We start from the raw sequence: 19881 nt of genomic DNA, 5'->3' as shown, positions 1-19881 counted from the left end.
CCTTGTAGTTGTGAGGTTTTTGCCTGTTGCTCATTTTGTCACATTGCTGGGCACAGCACCCTCATTAATTCCCCCTCCTGCACCTTTCCTAGGAAGGCCCCTAGCTTGGTTTTCAGACTCAGAGCTATTCTCTCTGATGGAGTGAGTCCAGCAAGGACAATGGCCAATAGCAAATCCTTAGGAAGGAGAATAAAAACAGGGCAAGCCTCAGTGATTCTAACCCTGATTTAGCTCCTGGGTGTCTGGCAATGTGCAGCTGGGGATTTCCTGAGCCAAAGGTTTTACCTTCAGCTTTAGGAACCAGTGGTGCATCTTTGTTGTGAATAAAGCCAATTGTTTGGGTATCCATGGCAACTTTAGGCTGTGAGTTGTGTGGCTTACTTATGTGGGGTGGGAAAATCCATCTTTTGTTAGCAATCTCTGAGCTAATGGCATCTGATGCTCTGCCATTCCTAAGCATGTGTATGTGCTGGCACGGTGATGATCTCTTCCTTTTGTTAACAAATCCTAACATTCAATTTTTACCTTTTTTTAATAGCACTCTGAGGGCTCTTCAGCAAATATTCCTTGGCACTGGCAACTTTTAATTTATTGGTCTATTCTGTTTTCTTCCAACGTTCAAGTTCAAGACAAGCCCTCTAACCTGCCTGTTCTAAAGCAGTCTTCTGGGATGGGAACTTCCTGAGGCAGTTTGTAATGGATGTGGACACAAAGAATCAATGTAACCTCACTGATAACACCTCAAGGAACACGAGGTCGTACTATGGCTTTCCACTGAAATTGCCAGAGTTTAAGCCCTTTGCTATTTTTCTCATTTCCAAACAGGAAATTAAGTGTACTTGCATGTGTGAGTGCACACGCTCTGTTGGCAGCAGTGTGGACACGAAGGGAGAGATTATTTTCACCCTGGTTTGGAAATTTACCTCTAGATTGTGTGACAAGCCTCGGGTATTTGGGGGTTAGCAGATGGTGTGGATAGAAGTGTGTATCTGGGTTCAGCGCTGCCTGGGGAGCCTGGCTGGGCCATCCAGATTGGCTGTAGCAGCAGCTTCTGTGCTCATTAATATAATGAGGAAACTGATTAATGAATGGAGGAGTTATTGCTTTCGTCAGTCTTGTTTAAGAGCAGTAGTGGTGTGTCTGTGTAGTAGGCTGTGGAGCTGAGCTGGATTGCACTTCAGCTCCAGAGGTGACACAGGTAACCAGGCAGTGTTAACCCATCAGTCAGCGCCCGGTCAGGAGCTGAGGTCAGGGCACTTCTGAAGGCACGACCTGCCCAACCCATCACAGGGCAATGGCAGTGTAGCATGCCGACACGGCAGCGTGGCCGTCCTGCCTTTGGAGGGCTCTCATCTTCTCTTTGCTTTGTGTTTCAGACATGTAGATCGCAGCTGCTGCCTGTGAAGGACTTGTGCCCATCTGAGCCTGTGCAGCGTCCGACTGCTACCATGATCTTCTGCATACTGCTGCTGGCCTCCCTGCCTGAGCCATCCGGCGCCGAAGTCAACCCTGGTAGGGAGCTGCCAGATTGGGCTCCAATTTCCCAATTCCCCTATCTTCATTCTCAGCCTTTCTTTGCCTTTCAGGATAAACACGTGTAAATGTAATGAATGGGCATCAACGTAATTGCTGGTGTAGTCCCTGATTGCCTGCTTCTAGGCTGAGGTAGATGCTGTACTTTGACTGTGCTGATGTGCAACGTCTGACAGTTCCAGGAGGGCTCAGGCGTGTGGGTTTATTCCTTCCAGTGCTTTCAGCAGGCCTGTGTGGAGTTCTGGTTTTCTCTTCATTGCTTTGGCTGTGCAACCTGCAGAACAAACCTGACTGTAGGCTGGCTCGAAGATGCTTTGCTCACTGTGGAAAGCCAATTACCAGTTAGCAAAGCATAAACAGCAGTTCTGCAGCCAGCAGGGGATTCTGGAGAGACATGTGGAAGGGAACATTTAGAAACCATACCTGGCACAAAGCTAAGCTATAGGTAGGAGTTCCTATGAGTCCCTGTGGAGAGAATGACCTCTTATCCTGCAGCACTGAGCAAGTTACGAGTCTGAGTGATTAATAAGATAATGATCTGCAGTATATTGTGAAAATCACCATAATAAGGTGGCTGCTGCTGGAGACAGCCTGAAATTAATTAGTCTAATCTGTGTCCAGATTGGCCCAAGGTGTGTTGAGCCAGCAGTGCTACCCTAAAGGGGCTTGTTGTGTCTGGCTGTGTTTGAAGCTCTGACCCCACTGTCCCTTGTAGATGTTTGCAGCAGTTTGAGGTTATGCTGCAGCCATGCAGATGTGAAGTGAGGCCTGTGGGGGAGCTCAGCAGGTATTTATATGCCTGTTCCCTGTGCCCAGCTTTGAACAAGGGTTGCCAGCTGGTTCTGATTGTTTTCCCTGTACTTCCACAACATTTAACAATCACATACAAATCCCTTTAGGTGGTGGTAAGTACATAAATTACACGTAGGAAAAGCTGTCCTCAGTGCAGAACCTTGGCTGGAGAGTGGGCTATGAGCACAAGGCTTCCAAGAAGTGAACATCTGGCTTTTCTAGACTTCTGAGTTTGGCTTCCTGAAGAAGCTTTGCTTTCTTAGCTCCCCTGGCTGTTCAGCTGCCTCTGCCTCGAGGGCTATGCCCTGTTCCCATCCAGACACCTGGTGCTCCTTGGCCATAATGCCCACTGATTGTATTGCTCTGAGCTGCTCCAGGAGCAGTCCAAAGCACCTCCATAGCCTGTCTGCAGCATTGCCTGTAAGCAGTGCAGGTGCCCCCTGAACCCAAGGAGCTGCTGTGCGGATGGTGCTAGGCCTGGGTGGGAAGGATCCTGTGTTAGTCCTTTAGCCAGCATCAGATGTTTGGTTTCACCGTGAGAGATGCAATAGACCCTCCTATCTACCTGGCAGGGGTGTGTGTGCTGGGGTGCACAATGAAGAACTGGGGAAGTCCGAGCAGGGGTCCTTGCTGGGTGACAGAGCCCAGGTGGGCTTTTTGCACAGAAGGACTTGCTTTTTGGTGAGAGCTTTCTGCTGTTGTTGAGTCACAGCTGTGCTCAGAGTGCATTCCTCTATGCCAGGGCTGCCCTGGTTTCCATTTGCCCTTTATATGGCGCTGTTGCAGGGAATGCTGTTAACCTTTAGCAAAAATGTGACCAGACAGGACTCCCACTGCAGAATCACAAGAGCACTTTCTGCTTTCAGGTGATTAATTCTGTCTTTTTGGGAACTCTTTAGATACTCGCCCACAAGTCAGCAGCATAATAATAATTACTTTGCAGTAATTGATCAAGTTGTACTGGTCTGCTGATGGGACAGGCAAGAGTTAAGACATGTGAGGCCAGTTTGGTTTTCTAAGCTTACTGTTCAGTATCAGAACAGGCTTACAGCTCTGTCCCCCAGCTGCCTCTGCTCACTGCAGTCTGCTGCTTCAGAGCTTTCTGTGCAAGCACTTGGTGTGTCCATTTGCTAGCCATTAGTGCTGTTAGATCTGTGAGTGTGCCTAGCTGGTGTCTGAGGCCATGTGAACCTGTGGCATTCATAGAGTGCTTAATAAGGTAAGGATGGATATGTTGATGCATTGTCTTTGAATTCAGCTACCTAATGCTCAGCGACCTTGATTACATGAAGTAATTGTTCAAGATGTAAGTCAGCTTTGCCGTGCTTTAGTAATCTCTTCTGTAAGGAGGCTGATCTTTCCTTGTGCATAATATGTTGCATTCTCTACCTTTTGATGGGAAAGGAAGTAATGGCTGTGTTCCATATGTGTTCCATATATGACCATGAACACAGACAGTTGTATAGTGGTGCTTTCTAGTTTTTATACGCTTTGCCATAGTGCTAATTTGCTTTGACTTTCCTTGCACTCAGCATTCAGGTGTTTGTAGAACAGTTTGTTCTGGTGGTAACAAGAGGTGGGTTTCATGCTTCTGCCTTTTCCAGGATTTACGAATGACTGTTCTGCTTTTAATTGTTTCATGATTTAATCCCAAATAAAAGAGTTGTATCGTTTCATCTGCTGCTGGTGTCAGTCTGACAAAAATATCTCACTTGCCTGTTTTGAATACTGAGGCTTAATGAATACATTGAGACTTTGAGTTTTCTGTAGCATCTCTGATATTCTGAGACGTTCAAAACATGACATTAGGCAGAAGAGCTTGGCCAAGCAGAGACTTGTAAGCTGCTGCACGGGGCTGTGGTGAGCTTGCAGAGCTGTTGTCTGCACTCCTTTGAGGCACCAAGTCTGAACTCTTACCTTGAGAGAGATGCTTGCTTCGCTTACAGATACAGGTGGTGACAGACCAGTGTGAGCAGTGTGGGCTTTACTCAATTTGCTCTAACCTGTAGTGCCACAGCAGTGTCAGTGCTGTGGGAGACAAAGGCTTTACTGAAGTCTAGGTAGATTGTATCCGCAGCCTTTCCCTCATCCACCAGGTGAGTCACTCGATCATTGATGGAGATCAGGTTGGTTGGGCAGGACCTGCCTTTCATGAACCAATGCTGGCCAGGCCTGATCCCTCGCTTGTCCTCTGCATGCGGTGTGATTGCACTCCAGATGAACTGCCTGTCATATTCCCTGGTACTGAAGTCAGGCCTGTAGTTCCTGGATTCTCCTTCTGACCTTTCTTGGAGATGGCTGCTGTGTTGGTAGGTGTGAGATGTCTGGGACCTCCCCAGCTGACCAGGACTGCTGAGAAATGATGGGCAGGCACTTGGCAGTCGCTTCTCCCAGCTCCCTCAGCACCTTCAGGTGAATCCCATCCACTCCCATGGACTTCTGGCAGTACAGGTGGAATAGTGTGTTGCTAACTGTTCCCTCCTGAATTGCTGGAGTTAATTCTGCTGCTTATCTCCGTCTTTTAGCTCAGGGGATCAGCACACTGAGGACAACTCATCTGACTGCTACAGACAGAAGAAAAGAAGGCATCGAAAATCTCAGCCTCTCTTTCTTCTCAATAATAATATTCCTCACTGCATCCCATAAACGATAGAGATTCTTCTTGGCCCTCCTTTTGCTGTTAATATGTTTGTAAAAACGTTTTTTATTATCTTTCACAGTGGTTGCCAGATTTAATTCTAGCCTACCAGCCTCACTTCCAACCCTGGCATGCTATCCTTCATTTCTGGCGAGCCTGGTTTTATCCCTTTCCCCATTCAAACCTAGTCTGAAGCTGTCTCAGTAAGCCCTGCCAACTCCTGGGCTGGAATGCTTTTCCCCTTTGAGACTGGTGGAGCCCATCTGTTGCCAGGGGGCTCAGTGTTGAATTAACTGCCCTGTGATCAAAAAAACAGTTGCTATACATTTCACTGTAGAATGGGTCCATGCAATCAGTAATGCTAGAATGATTTTGGGTTTCTTGTTCTTTGTAAAGCTTTTGTCTTGCAGGACTCTGCTGAATGATACTGAGTGCATTTCATTACTTATAATTTCAGTTTACTGCAATTACAAAGCATTTCATCCTTTTTATTTGTGTTCTTGATTTTATCATTACCATGTTTATTCCCTAGGCATGGCAGCCTTTTAATTAAACTTGTCTGTTGGTCTCTAAAGAGTTGGTACTGATTTTTTGCTTGCTTTGGTTCCTATTTTCAGCTACATGCCGTTACCCTTTGGGAATGCATGAAGGCACGATACGGGATGAAGACATCACTGCTTCCAGCCAGTGGTATGACTCCACAGGACCCCAGTATGCACGGTAGGTCAACAGAAGGCAAAATGCAAAATTCTGATTTTCTTTTGAAGTTACCCAGTATGTGATTGAGGAAAATATATTTGTTTAGCTTCACTGTTTAAAAAAAAACAACCCTCATTCTTGCAACGCGTGAAGCTGTGACTCAATATTAAGAATTTTCCCCATGAAGTGGTGAGATGTCAGACACGAACCCGGGGACGTGGCCGTGTCTCAGTGTTTGGAGCAGTTCAGGATTTGGCTGTTCAAGGCAGCACAGCTGGATTGAGCCCCCTGGTGAGCAGGAGATTGGACTGGGCTTCCACAGATCGCTTCCAACATCGATCTGCCAATGGATTTGGATCTTAAAAGTCAGCCTGGGACAGCACCCCAGGGGCTCTTGGTGTTTGCAACTAAATTGTAGGAAATCACTGATGAGGATGAATTTTCAACAGCATCCTTTTGAACAAATGGGCTGTGTGTGCTTGGACCCGAAAACCTGGAAAATGTAGAGTTGAGGAATTGTAAAAAAAGCAGCTTGAGGATTTGCTTCCAAGGTCAAGCAGTATTAATATGTTTCTCTTGAGCTTGGCTTTTCATTTCTGTTGTTTCATTTACCTCAAAGCTGATATTTTCAAAGTATTTACAAATCTGACTTTCCTCAGACTTGTTTGTTAGGATGATGTCAAACATTCCTATAGTTTCCGTGCAACTCAGATTTGAATTTCAAGTTAGCTACAATGCTTTATTTATATTTATACTGTTCTGGCTTACTCCCAGTTCTGAAAATACATGGGGCATCACTTACCATGTGCTACCAAAATCTGCTTGCCAGGGCAGCCAGATGTCCACAGGGTGAAGACATAAAGATGTCCCCAGCTGACTCTGTTAGAGCTGTCTTTCTCTTGCCACTGCCTTGACCTATAGTGTCTCCTGGGTGCTTCTTTCCTTGGTTCATAGGGGTTGACTGCACTCATTTATTCCATCAATTAGAGCTGAGATTGCTGTCAGAATGACAAGGACACTTCAAGGGCTTCCTGTTTGCTAGGAAATCTCTGTTGCTGAAGACTGCAGAGTATCCTTGTGTCCACATTAGAAACTTTCACCACCTGCTGGCTTGCACAGCCAAACTCAGACAAGTCTAGGTAAGGCACTGGTGCCTTTGTGGCTCCACCTGCTGATGAGTCCTTTCCAACGTGGGGTATTCAGTGGTTATATGGTTCTATTGCTGGAGTGCTCTTCTTGGCATGCAGTCTCCAAGGATTACAAACCTGAATTTTTGCATCTGGTATTGCAGTGTTCACCTTCTAAGCACAGAGTTCCACATCATGTAGCTAGCAGTGTTGTGCACAAGCAAGTCTGATGAATGAGGGAAATGTGACAGATACTTTGAGATGACACAGAACAATTTGTAGATGGGCAGAGCTTTCTTTCTTAAATGTATATTAAGATAACTCCTCTGTGCTTGATACAGCTGTAGGGAGGAGGTTGAACAGCATTCCCTGTGTGAAATGTAGGAGAAATATCAGGGGAAAAATATCAGGAAAAATCTCAGGGGAGACCTTATTGCTCTCTATAACTTCCTGAAGGGAGGTTGTAGTGAGCTGGGGGTCGGCCTCTTCTCTCGTGTCATCAGTGATAGGACCAGGGGGAATGGTTTCAAGCTACGGCAGGGGAGATTCAGGCTGGACATGAGGAAGTATTACTTTTCAGAAAGGGTGGTCAGGCACTGGAATGGACTGCCCAGGGAGGTGGTGGAGTCACCGACCCTGGGGGTGTTCAAGGAAAGACTGGATGTTGTGTTGAGGGACATGGTTTAGTAGGAGCTATTGGGAATAGGTGAACGGTTGGACTGGGTGATCTTTTAGGTCTTTTCCAACCTTAGTGATTCTATGATTCTATGATTCTATATATGCACTTCCTAGGCACGATGCTAAAAAGCAGGCAATGCACCATTTCCTACTGATTAGCTCAGTTGTATCTGAGCAGCATTATATTGCTGCTTCTGGGACAGAAATGACTTTTAATGGTTACAGAGAGGTATCTAAAACAAAGAGGGGCTGTCCTGAGCAGGAAAAGCCTGGCTGCAGGACTCTGGGAAGTGTCAAAAGTCAGTCCAAAAGGGAGAGGTTTTTACTACCATTCTTTTGCTCAATTCTCAGTTTTCAAGTGTCTCCTAAGCTACTGGGGAGGATTGGTCCTCGGAAGTGAAGTCTTTTAATTTGTGTTTTCCCCAGGTTACAAAGGGAAGAGGGCGATGGAGCCTGGTGCCCAGCTGGGTTGCTGCAACCAGAGGATGTACAGTTCCTCCAAATCGACCTGCATAAGCTGTTTTTCATCACCTTGATTGGGACTCAGGGACGACATGCCCGTGCCACAGGCAAAGAATTTGCCCGTGCCTATCGAATCGACTACAGCCGCAACGGGGAGCGCTGGATCTCCTGGAAGGATCGTCAGGGCAGGAAGGTGAGTACAGACAGGGAGCTGCTGGAGAGGGTTCAGAGGAGAGCCAGAAAGATGATCAGGGGGCTGCAGCACCTCCCCTACAGGTGACAGGCTGAGGGAGCTGGGCTTGTTCAGCCTGGAGAAGAGAAGGCTGCAGGGTGACCTCAGTGCAGCCTTTCAGTGCCTAAAGGGAGCCTGCAAACAGGAGGGGAGTCAACTCTTTGAAAGGGGAGATAACAGCAGGACCAAGGGGAAATGGTTTTAAGCTGAGGGAGGGAAGTTTGAGGTTGGATGTCAGAGGGAAGTTCTTGACAGAGAGAGTGGTGAGGTGCTGGAACAGCTGCCCAGAGAGGCTGTGATGCCCCGTCCATCCCTGGAGGTGTTCAAGGCCAGGTTGGATGGGGCCCTGGGCAGCCTGGGCTGCTCTGAAATGTGGAGGTTGGTGGCCCTGCGTGTGGCAGGGGGTTGGAGCTTCGTGATCCTTGAGGTCCCTTCCAACCCTGGCCATTCTGTGAGTAGTAGATACTGAGTCATGGAGCATGCAAAGTACAAGAGGGTTAAGATGCTGTCCCCTTGTCTCTGACACCAGTTAAGGATGGTGCTCTCCTTTAGCACTGCTGTTGCAAGATTGTGAAGTTCTGGACCCACAATAGTATCCATGTAGTAGCCGTGTGCCATGGTATGCCTGCAGCACTGCTTCAATCCTGTCAGCAGTGGCCAAGGCTGGAGGCAGATGCTGAGTTCATCCACACACAGCTGAGTTTGCTCAACAGTAATGGCAGCTTGTGGAGGTGTTAGACAAGATCTATCTTATTTTTACCATTCTATATGGCAAAAGAATGTCTTTTTCTGTTATGGAGCTGAGGTACCTTTCTTCTGAGAGACTGGGAGGTGGCTGAAGCTTTCTTCTTTTAGCGGGATTCTTCAAGACTGGCTGCAGTGCCATGGCAGAATAAGAAATACCTCTTAAGAGGAAAATTAATCTATGTGCAGTCTAAGTGAAATTCTGCCATATGTTGTCTCCTGTTGGGTCTCATCTTCTATCAGCGAGGTGTGGTGGATCCAGCTTACCTGGCTTCTCAATCTCCTATCTTAGGTTGTCCGAGAGCTGAAAAGGTTAATCACTGTCTCCTGGTTCCTGAATTCAGGACTTAGCTATGTCCCTGGTTCACTGAAAAAGTCATGGGTGTTGGTCTTAGGAAGAGGAACGTTAAGAGGCTGCCAATTAAAAGCCTGTTGAGGAGCCTGAGGAAGATGCAGAAACAATCTTTTTTGACTGTTCTTCTTTACCAAAGATGGAACTGTTCAGCTGGAAGGGACCTACAAAGATGGTCAAAGCTGCACCTCTCTGGGGATAACCAAAAGTTGAAGCCTGTTATTGAGGTCGTTATCCAAATGGCTCTTGAACACGTTTGCCCTTGTTGAATTTCATGTCACCAGTAATTACGCAGTGATCTACCTAGATCCTGCTGCAAGGTCTCTCTCTCCAGTCACCTTCTGGATTTTAGGGCAGTTGCTGGCACAGTGCAGATCCATAGACATGTACAACCAGGTGCAGGAAACTTTCACAGCTGACCCAGCACAGTTGAGCAGACAGTGTGACCTCTCTCCATTTTAGCAGCCTTTCTCTGCTATTCATCTTTCATCATCTTCAGAGAGATACAGTTTTGTGAGTGGCTTCCTTCTGCAGTATGGCATGACCTTTTAGTTCTCATTGCACTCCTAAGCCACAATCAGTCTGTGCTGATGTGAAGATGAAACCAACTTTCTGCTCCTTTATTGGCCTCCCCCATCTTTTAAATTGTCATCACACCACCAGTTGCAGTCCATGTGGTCTTTTGAACAGCCTCTGCTTCCATCCTTCCAAGAGTGACTCTTGATGCCAGAAGTGTTCTGATTTTTTGTCTCCATGGGTGCAGGTCCTTTCAGAAATCTCTTACATGCTTTGTGTCCATCACTGGGAGATTGACAGTTCAGCTATTTCCACACGCTGACTGTCACATAAGCAGTAGGCTGTTCCCAGAACTGCAGTGAAGGTGAAAGTCCATGACACATCAGTCTGTGCTTCAGTGGTGTCTGGCAGGGCTGCTTGCACTTCCATCCACCAGGCACTGCAGCACCTCTGAAATTTTGTTGTCTTGTGCAGCATTTCACAGAAAAAGGGTATCAGGGCACTCCACAATTAATGGTGAGGGCAGGTGCTCAGTTACTTGCTGTTTGAATGCACACAGAGGATTGCTTGAAGACAGAGGTTATGTACAAGTAACCAAGGATCTCTGCAGCATGTGGCCAGCATATATGTTCATCTTTTACTTGCCTTTCTCCTCTCCATCATAGTCCTGCCTGGTAGGGGTCTGCAGCGTGCAGGCAGCAAAGTGGCAGAGCCCTTCACCCTGTCAGCCATGCAGCAGGCAGGAGGAGGGGAGCAGCAGGTGCCAACCACACTGCATGGCAAAACTGCCCAGTCTTGCACTGATGGGATGCAGCTACAGCACTGTAGGCATGGAGTGCACAACAAGGAGAAGTTACTGATAAGGACTTGTCTTTTCCAGGTAATACAGGGCAACATTGATACGTACGATGTGGTCTTGAAAGATCTGCGGCCTCCCATCATTGCTCGCTTTGTGCGGGTCATTCCTGTGACGGAGCTGCCCATGACTGTGTGCATGCGGGTGGAGCTCTATGGCTGTGTCTGGTACGGTAAGTAGCTGTTGCTTGTCACTGCAAAGTAGTCCTCACATCACACTGACTGGGACTCACCTGTGTCCCTGTGTATGCAGAGGGAATTCCAGACCAACAGGACTGCTTCTGTTGGTCTGCATCACAAATAAAAGGGTCGTGTGGGCAGAGATGATGGAAGGCGGCTGCTGCTGCGTTTCTGAGGTGTGTGGCCTTCTTTTTTAGATGGTTTGGCATCCTATAGCATCCCCGAAGGAGGGACAATAGCAGCTCCTGGCTTTCCCATCGTTTATCTGAATGACTCGACCTATGATGGCTACCAGGAGCGCAGGTGGGAGAAGTCATCCTGTTTTCTCTCAGTCCTTCTGCAAATCATCTCTTCTTTCTTACTTACCTCATCACTAATGTCTCGTATCCTGAATGCTTCTTTGTTGAGACCTCCCTAGCTGCAAGCTCTTAATGCTCCAAAGCATGTGCTATTTCAGTGGTTTCGTTCCAGGCCCTTTGACATGCTGTTAGTTCCTGTTTTAGAGGATGTGGGCTCATGACATAACGGGTTCATTCTTAGATGGCAAAGGCTGTCAGGAAACAAGTTTTTTTTTTTTTTTTTATTACTGGAAGTTGTCAGTGCTTCTCTTCAAAGAACAGAATGTTGTTACACAGCTCACGTTCTCTTTGTTCGTGCCTTCCATCTCTGCATGATGTGATGAGATGGTCCTGATGTATTTAGTTGCCTTAAAGCCCTCCTCGCTCTTGGTGTCTAATTTTGACCATCTCCATTGTACTTATTTCTTTGTTGGGTCAGGTACAGCTTTAAGCTGTTTTTGATACTGCATATCCTAAGGTGCTGCTACTCTGTTGCCCCAGTTTGGAGCTGGAGCTCTGGCTGGCCCTTTAGCCCCCGTGTCACTGGGACAGATAAAGATCCTTCCCCTCTTCTGTTGCCTCTGTTGCTTATGCAGGCTGCATTTCAAACTGTTGCAGGAGGTTTCTAGGGTAAAATGGACATGAAGTACACAGCAGCTGAACGCTAGGCCTGCACTCAATACCTGTGAGTTCCTATACAGATCTGAGGTACTCTGTTTGTAAAAGCCCGGATGGACTCGAAACACTTTGGAAAACTGCATCACTCCCTGTGGGAAGCTTCAAGTCAGCAGAGGCACCACTGCCAACGTGGGATGAGGGGAGGTTGGCTGATTGCTCACTATAGAGGTTTCTTGGGGATGATGCTTTGGAATAAAAACAAAACAAAAACACCTTAAAATAACTGGATTTTGAGAACTCCTTACAAAGCCCATTAACTTTTCACAAAATTGAGATTCATTAGGTTGGGTGGCACATTCCTTATGTTGAGGCAGTTCTGGTTTATGTAACAGTCTCTGAAATACTTAATAACAGTGAACTTGTAGACATTGCGTGACCGCTTTGTTGGCACACTTGAGCACCTTTAAAAGGCATTAAACTTTTTGGTACTTGAGTATAGATGTCCTCTTGGGGCAGCATATCTCTGTTTGTGCAGGAGCGGGCCTGATAAGTGACCCAGCAGTGACTTTTCAGTGATTTGCTGTCATAATTTAAGGTGCTTTCATTCCACATCCAACTGCAGTTGTCATCAGCTTCTTTGAGTTTTTTTTACCTGAAGTTCTTTATACTTTGTGGTGATTTTTGTAAAGTTGTGTTATGTCCTGCTGAAGGTTGAAATATGGGAAGAGGAAGTACCTTCTGAGTGCCTGAGAGATACAGAGAGGTACCAGGTACCCGTGTCTTAGGTTAATGTCTGGTACTTTCAAACTGCATTGGTACAGTGGGGGTTGGATATAGAAGAAAAAAAGAGGATTTTATGGTCAGAAAGAAGCAGGTGCTACACTTAGAAGTCCAGTGCTAGCCTAGCATGCTGAGTTTGCTGGGGATTGTCTGCATTTAGAGTTTCCTGACACAAAGCTCACTGTGCTAAGCTAGCTAAACAGAGCTAGCTAAACCTAAGCCTGTGTGCTGTGCTGGCCTGGAAGGGACTCTCTCTTGTCCAACTGCTAACCTGCTTTGGAGTCCACAAGGCATATGTACCTCTGCAAAGCCTGCTGATTTGAGGGCTCACCTGAAATGGGCTTTGGGACCTCCAGCATGTGCAGCAGCCCATGTGACAAAGACTTCCTAGAGGAGCTGAACAAAACAAGTCCAGGGAGCAAGCTTGGGCACTAATGCTGCTGAACTGTTGGCTCTTTCCTTGCTATAGGCTGAGGGACGTTCCAGGGATGACACCAGAAGGCAGATGGGTCAGGATTGTACCACACCTGGCATCTTTTACTCAGCTTTCCAGCACTGATCTGGTGGGCTCTGCACTCTCAGATAGGAAGTGGAACAAAACAGGGTTCTGGGAGAAGAGTCTGATCAGCTTTGCCAATGGAACTGATAATGCTCTCCTCTTGCACACGCAGCAGTGCCAAAAATACCCCCAGTTACAACTGGCTGAGCTGCCCAGGGTCTCACTGCTTTTTTTTTTTTATCCTGCTTTTCTGTGCCTTCCTGCAAACCTTTCCCCACTGATTTCCCCAGGTAGCGTGGAGCAGTGCCTCCACACAGCTCTGTGATGAAGTGCTGCCCTGCAGTTTGCTGTCAGGGAATCTTGTAGTATCGCTTTCTGTAGTCTCCATTTCTGTTGTTGAGGAGCTCTGCCTAAAGCTTGGCTTTGCTGTCAGTGCAAAAACTCCTGCCTCCGAGGCAGGGAAGACCTTAAAATCCCAGCTTGAACAGAATAAATGGGTTGTTGCCCAACTGTAGGAAGTGAGGTTTTTGTCCACGATGCATGAAGAATAAACAGAGGCTTGTTTTCCCAGTGCCAGCCAAAGGACCTGAGTGCTTTCACTTCTGAGCTGTGGGTGCTGAGCTGTGTCACTGTGCTTCTTCCTGGCCAGGCACTTGTATGGCGGTCTGGGCCAGCTGACAGACGGCGTGCTGGGCCTGGACGACTTCACACAGAGCCACCAGTACCGCGTGTGGCCGGGCTACGACTACGTGGGCTGGAAGAACGAGAGCTTCAGCGCGGGCTTCGTAGAAATGGAGTTTCAGTTTGACCGACCGCGGAACTTCACCTCCATGAAGGTATGGGCTGTTGTCCTCCTCCAGCAGCCTTGGGGTGGGCTGTGGGTCTGCCTGCTCACAGGCTCCTCGTTTGGGGGCTGGAACTTAATGATCCTTGAGGTCCTTTCAGCTCAAGCTGTTCTGTGATTTGGGTTCCATCTCAGAAGCTGGAGGATGGAATGTGTGCAGCAGAGGGACGATGTGAGTAGGCATCATCCCAGTGTGGGATGCTGAAGCAGGGCAGCACGTACCTCTCTGATCTTGGACACTGTCAGTATTTGGCTTAAACGACCGGGGAAATAACACCTGGAGCAGTGTTTAGGCAGCCCCTGTGGGCAATTAAGAGGGATTTAGGATGCAGGCTGCTCAGTGTTTAAGGCCTGTGTGACCCTTAAAGGAAAAGAATGTGTTTTTGTTTCCATTTTTGATGATAAACTTCTCTGGACACCTCAGTCTGTGCTCTGGGAAATCACTTACGCAGAGGAGGAGGATGACCTGAACTTTTTAATTCTGTAGTAAATAGAATCTTCTAAAAAGGGTCAGTGGCTTTTCTTGTACGGATTTCAAATGAAGGAGAACCCACCACATCCTTCAGTAAATTGTTTTAGTGGTTACATACCCTGGGTTTTTTTTTGCCTATTTTTAACTTGCGACCATTGGCTCCCAGCCTGCTTTTGCTGGCCAAGAGTAGGAATCTTGCCTTCTCAGAAACTTTCCTGCTTCTATACTGCGGTTGAATCACGTTCTTAATCACTGCTTCAGTAAACTAGGTTGGCTGACCTTCTCAGTGCCTTCCCTGTGAGATCTAGGATCACTTTTGTAACTGTCTTCCAGTCCTTTCTTTGTCTGCCAATATTCCTTTGGAGGTACAGAGACTGGATGCAGGGTTTCCATCAAACTGCATAAAAGAATGGTAGCAATTCCCTGGCGCTGGATAACTCCTCTTTGTTTATCAATCTTGTGATCATATTAGTCCTCTTAGCCAAAGGATGGGGAGCCAGTGTTCATTAGGAGTTTGGTATCGTGCTGAAAGTTGGTTCAAAGTTACTGGCTTCCAGTGCAGAAAGAATTACTGAAGTTTTGTTCCTGAGTTCACAGTCCAGAGGAACACATTCCTCCTAGGAAAACACCTACAGAATGATTTGTGCCTTCACTTTATTTTTTTTTAAGACTTACTGGACCAATTTTGATCACGTGAATGTTATTCATGAGCTCATATTATGCTAATCAGAACAAGTGTTCTAATGCCTCCTGAAAGCCTGTCATGTAAACACAGCCATCAACCAAATAAACACATAGAAATAGCTACTTCATTTAGTGTTTCATTATAGAACTGTATTCATCAGCATAGGTTGTACCTTGTTCCTTATTAAATATGAGCTGTTTCAGCTTTGCCTTTTGCACAGACCTAGTGGTCTGTAAATACTGTTGTGTTACATCTTGATACCTTTTTGCTCGATTCCACTCTTCTGAACTTCCCAGTATCCAAGGAAGTACTGAAAATAAATGTTAGCAAATATTGCAGCTGCACTGCAAACTACTTAGGCTTGCACGATATAAAATTGGACTTCAGTAGGTGGTGTTTGGAATAGAAAGTGGCTCTGTATCGGTCCAAGATGTGAACATATCCAACTGCTGTCCAAATACAGCACAAACTGTGTATTGCAGATGTCAGGCTTTGCTGCCTTGTTATGGATGACTGTATCTCCATACTGAATAATGTTGTCTAAGCTTCATCTGTTCTTAATTATGCTCAACTACCCTTCTTTTGTCTTCTTCCTTCTCACCAGGCCTGCTGTCCTCATTACTGCTTCACTGCTATTCACTGCAAGGTCTCAGAGGTCATACAATTAATAGGGTTCAGAGCTGCATGTAGTTTGGAAAGGGCTGCTGTCACAGTTGCTGATGCTCTGGAGTTGTTAGGAAATGATTTCTAGAGTTGCTAAGGGAGGGCTGGACCACTGTGGCTATGAAAACAGAGGTGTATGGTGAGAGGCACTGAACTATTCAAGGTTCACCTTATTCCTGTGGTTCCCAGTCACTGGGTACAGTGCCAAAATGCCTTGGTCCTGATCTTCAGGAGGTCTTTGCTTTAGTGAGATGTTAACTTGGCAGCATAGTGATGCCAGTTTAAAGTCAGCATCGCTGCCTAAACCAATGGTGCCATTGCAGCAGGCAGCGCTGAGCTACCAGGAGCACAATGCATGTGGGCTTACGTGGCAGTGTGAGGAAAACAGCCACAGCAGAACTGCTGCTGTACGGTGGGAGAATTTCTTCCTGAGGTCACACACATTGCTTGGTTGCTTTGTGGAAGGCATCACTTAAATGTGGAAGCTGGAGGGTTTCTAAAAGAGGTTAGGGCCCAGGTACAGTTTGCTTTTCCCTTGCAGGGTCTGTGACCAAGGAGAGTTGGTGTACGAAGCTTTAAATTGTGCAAGGCTTCTTGGGTTTATTTTTTTTTATATGGGCCTTTTGAAGACTGGTAAAATTGGCTGTTACTGTATCATTTATTTTGGGTTAAGAGTATTCATACAGACAGATGTTAGAAACAGAAAACCTTCATGAACAGAAATCCACGAGGCTTAAATTTTTCATTTCAATAACTGTTCCTCTTTCCTGCTGTGTTCTCCTTGCCAGGTGCACTGCAACAACATGTTTTCCAAGGGGGTGAAGATCTTCCAGAAGGTGGAGTGCCTGTTCAAACCACGTCTGATTGCAGACTGGGAGCCTGAACCCGTTGGTGTGGCAACGGTCTTGGATGACAAAAATCCCAGCGCCAGGTTTGTGACCGTCCCCCTCAATCAGCACGTGGGCAAAGCCGTGCTGTGCCGCTTCTACTTCGCTGACACCTGGATGATGATCAGTGAGATCTCCTTTCAGTCAGGTGAGTGTTCCTGCAGTCAAGTACATCTTGGGAAGGGTGGAGAGCAGAAGGGATGGTGTGCAGGTGCAGCATGTGAGCATAAGGCACTGCGGGGCTGCGCAGTGGGGAGGAGGTAGCAGAGAGTTGGGAGGGCAGTGCATGTATAGGAAAGTCAGGTCTACAGAGGATGCTTTTCAAGCTGTCAATGATGCAGGTATGCAAATGCACAACCAGGGCAAAAATTAAAGTGTGGGGCATTTCTTTTTAAGGTAGTTGTGTGCTGTTCGAGGGGTCAATTTTTACCTGCACTAAGCATAATTGAACTACATCTGTAGCTAGCATGGAAGTTAACAGATTGCAGGTTTATATATTAAAAATAAGCAAAAACAACGCAGCAGCCTGAAACTTTTGTTGTAACTGTGCAGCAGAAGTCAGTACCATGAGGTGGTTTGAAAGGGTCTGGCAGGGAGTGGGCAGAGCCTTGAAGAAAGCAGCCATCACTGATGTACAAAGGTTGTGACTCCAGCTTTCTGCCCTGATGTTTTCTTGTGAGGGGACAATCGTAGGGAAGCACTGCTCCAATTGCAGCTTGTTCCTTATCTTGCTGATAGCAGCCCCTGCTGGCTGCCTTCCCTGTTGCACATGGGACTTAGCAGGCTCTCGGTGCAGCCTGGTACAATAATTCTGCTAATCATGCTAAAAGGAGAAGAAGAAAGATGATGGGTGCAAAAAAGCCTTTGCTACAGTACCAGCTTTCTGCCCAGGCTCAGGGAAGGATATTGCATGCAGTGGCAGTTTGCTGTGGTTAGGAAGTAAAGGCTGGGCAGGCTCTGCACGCTCCTGCTGGGCAGGCTGGGAAGTTCAGCTCGGGATCTGCTGTGTGAGTCTCAGCCCAGGCTCACTCTGGAAGGCAGAGGTCATGCTTGGGATTACGCTGACTGCTGGCAGGAGCAAAGAGATTTTGTTGGACTGACGTTTTCATTCCTCTCCCACAGACATGGAGAGTGTAAATCCTATTTTGGTTACGGCAGCCACAAGCACTACAGATGCCCTGGAAACAGCCTACAACGTTACTGAGGGGACCTGGGGTAAGGGCTTCTGTCACTCCGTTGTGTCAAGGGCTCGAGGGTTGGGGGTGACATCCTAGCTGTTGTGGTCTCTCCCTCTCTGTAGGTCTGGGTATGACCTGATTGTTGCCCTCATACACAGGGCTGCAGCTTACAGTCCTCCAAGCTGTGCCTCCTGCCCTCAGCTGCCCTATGCTGCCTCAAGTAGGCTGAGTGCACGTGTGCCACTGGTGAAACTCTGAAAGTACATGGACCCATCGAAGGAGTTTGTTCTGATGCTAAGAGCACTGCTTGGTTGCAGAAGTTCTGTGCACAGTTCTTAGCTGTGAGCCTTCATACTGTGGCTAACCAGGGCAAAATGGGAACACAGCTGATGTTAATACTCAAGAAGCTGTGATCTAAGGTCTTTTCTATACCAATCTGTAGGAAGGGGCACCATCTCATGGAAGTTAGCCAGCGTGTGTGACAGCCTGTGCTTTACTGATGGCAGGTTGTTAATTCCTCTCTGTTTGCAGAAACCACATCTTCTGTAACGAGCACCTGGATAGGAGAGAAGGCAGATGACTCCAATACCTCCATCCTTGTGGGCTGCCTTGTGGCTATTATTCTTCTACTCCTGTTGATTATAATCATTATTCTTTGGAAGCAATACGTTCAAAAAAGGCTGGAAAAGGTAATATATACAGTGGGTCGATTTTGCAGGCACGTGTTCAGATCTAAGAATTAACCCTTAAAGAGCTCTGAATTCTGTGGAAAGCACAGGGTTGCCTCTGCTCCCTCTAGCAGCTAAAACCTTGGTCCCTCAGCAGGGCAGTGTGGGGCCCTGTCCAAGATGTCACTGGAGACATCTGTAGTGGCAGTTGCAGTCAGTACACGACTCAAACTGAGCGCCACCTCAGCAGCTTTTTCTTTCTCTCTTTTCTGAAGGCCCCACGCCGAATCCTGGAGGAGGATGCCACAGTTCGCCTCTCCTTCTACAGCTACACCATTGCCAACAACCAGACCCAGATCCACCAGTCAAATCCCACCTATGAACGTGCTTTTCCACTGGATTTGGAATATCACCAGCCGACTACGCTGCTCCACAAGCTTCCAGAGCTATCCCAAAGTGCAGAGGATTCAGGTAAGGGAATCGTCAGACTCCAGAAGTTAAGCAGTTGTTCTTTAATTATTTCCCTCACGTTTTTAAAATGTCTGAGTAGTCGTCTTTAATACAGTGCAGCACTGGAAAGGCAGCATTTTGAAGCTCAGAAGCTTTTTAGTATGTAACATTGGCAGATGGAGCACCAGCCCCCACTGAAGGGTGGTGGCCTTTTATTGTTCTCTCTAAAGATTGTTTATGTATTAGCCAGGTCATCTTTTTAGGAGCTGATTTTGGCAATCACAGCAGCAAGTCATCGTGTCTCATCAGCCCCTTGGCAATGGAGTCACTGCCTGCAGCGCCTCCCACGCTGTCCAAACTGCCTGGGGGAGGAGGAGGAGAAGGCCTTCAGCACGTCTTCCTGCAGCATGGGCTCTTGGAGACTCCATTAGAAAAAGCAGAGGCAAATGCAGCAGAGGGTTGTCAGTGGTGTGCTGGCTTCCAGCCCCTGGGGAGCTTTTGGATGTGCACAGAAGGGAGCATTTCCCAGAGGCTTTTGTACTCAGCTCTGTGCTGCTGTTCAGGGGATGGAAGGGCAGTGCTGCGTTCCTCAAGCAACAACTTGCTGAGGTCCAGCATTATGCTACATGAGGAGATTGATTTGGACTGAGTCAGGATGAAGCAGGACACATGTTCTGTGTAATAACTGACCGTACGGGGAGTTGTTTATGAAGAGTTATTGCGTGGTATTTATGTGAATGAGCTGGAAGAGATAAGGTGGTGTGATATCAGACTGCAGAGAAAATGGAGGCCCCAGTCTTCAGAGAGGAATATAGAGCAAGTCTCATGTTGCAGGCAACGTTCCCTGTCAAGTAAAAAGATCAAACTTAGGATGAATCAGAAACAGGTAACCACTTTGGGCTTGTGCTTCCATGTCTGGGCAAGAATTTTTGCTCTCCCAGCTGGGTAGAGCAGGGAGCTGATGAACACAAGTTCACATGTAACTCACGAC

The 19881-nt window shown here is 47.1% G+C and overlaps 1 protein-coding gene across 6 annotated transcripts in view; it reads left to right on the top strand.

The window, feature by feature from the left end:
- The window catches only part of LOC122184161 (discoidin domain-containing receptor 2-like), a 51291-nt gene that overhangs the window by 20308 nt on the left and 11102 nt on the right, over nt 1–19881 (top strand). For all 6 annotated transcript variants that reach the window (XM_042878885.1, XM_042878882.1, XM_042878883.1 and 3 more), the window contains 10 exons: nt 1377–1512; nt 5581–5683; nt 7894–8122; nt 10654–10801; nt 11006–11111; nt 13693–13879; nt 16496–16742; nt 17717–17809; nt 18304–18461; nt 18716–18911. In XM_042878885.1, coding sequence (XP_042734819.1) covers nt 1449–1512; nt 5581–5683; nt 7894–8122; nt 10654–10801; nt 11006–11111; nt 13693–13879; nt 16496–16742; nt 17717–17809; nt 18304–18461; nt 18716–18911 — 1531 coding nt within the window. In that variant the 5' untranslated portion in view covers nt 1377–1448. The remainder of the gene's footprint in view (nt 1–1376; nt 1513–5580; nt 5684–7893; nt 8123–10653; nt 10802–11005; nt 11112–13692; nt 13880–16495; nt 16743–17716; nt 17810–18303; nt 18462–18715; nt 18912–19881) is intronic.

This window comes from Lagopus leucura, unplaced genomic scaffold, assembly GCF_019238085.1.
Source record: "Lagopus leucura isolate 7727_CA_CO unplaced genomic scaffold, USGS_WTPT01 Super-Scaffold_100022, whole genome shotgun sequence".
NCBI lineage: Eukaryota > Metazoa > Chordata > Aves > Galliformes > Phasianidae > Lagopus > Lagopus leucura.
Note: the sequence above shows the minus strand (reverse complement) of the source record. Positions and strands in the feature narration are given on the sequence as shown.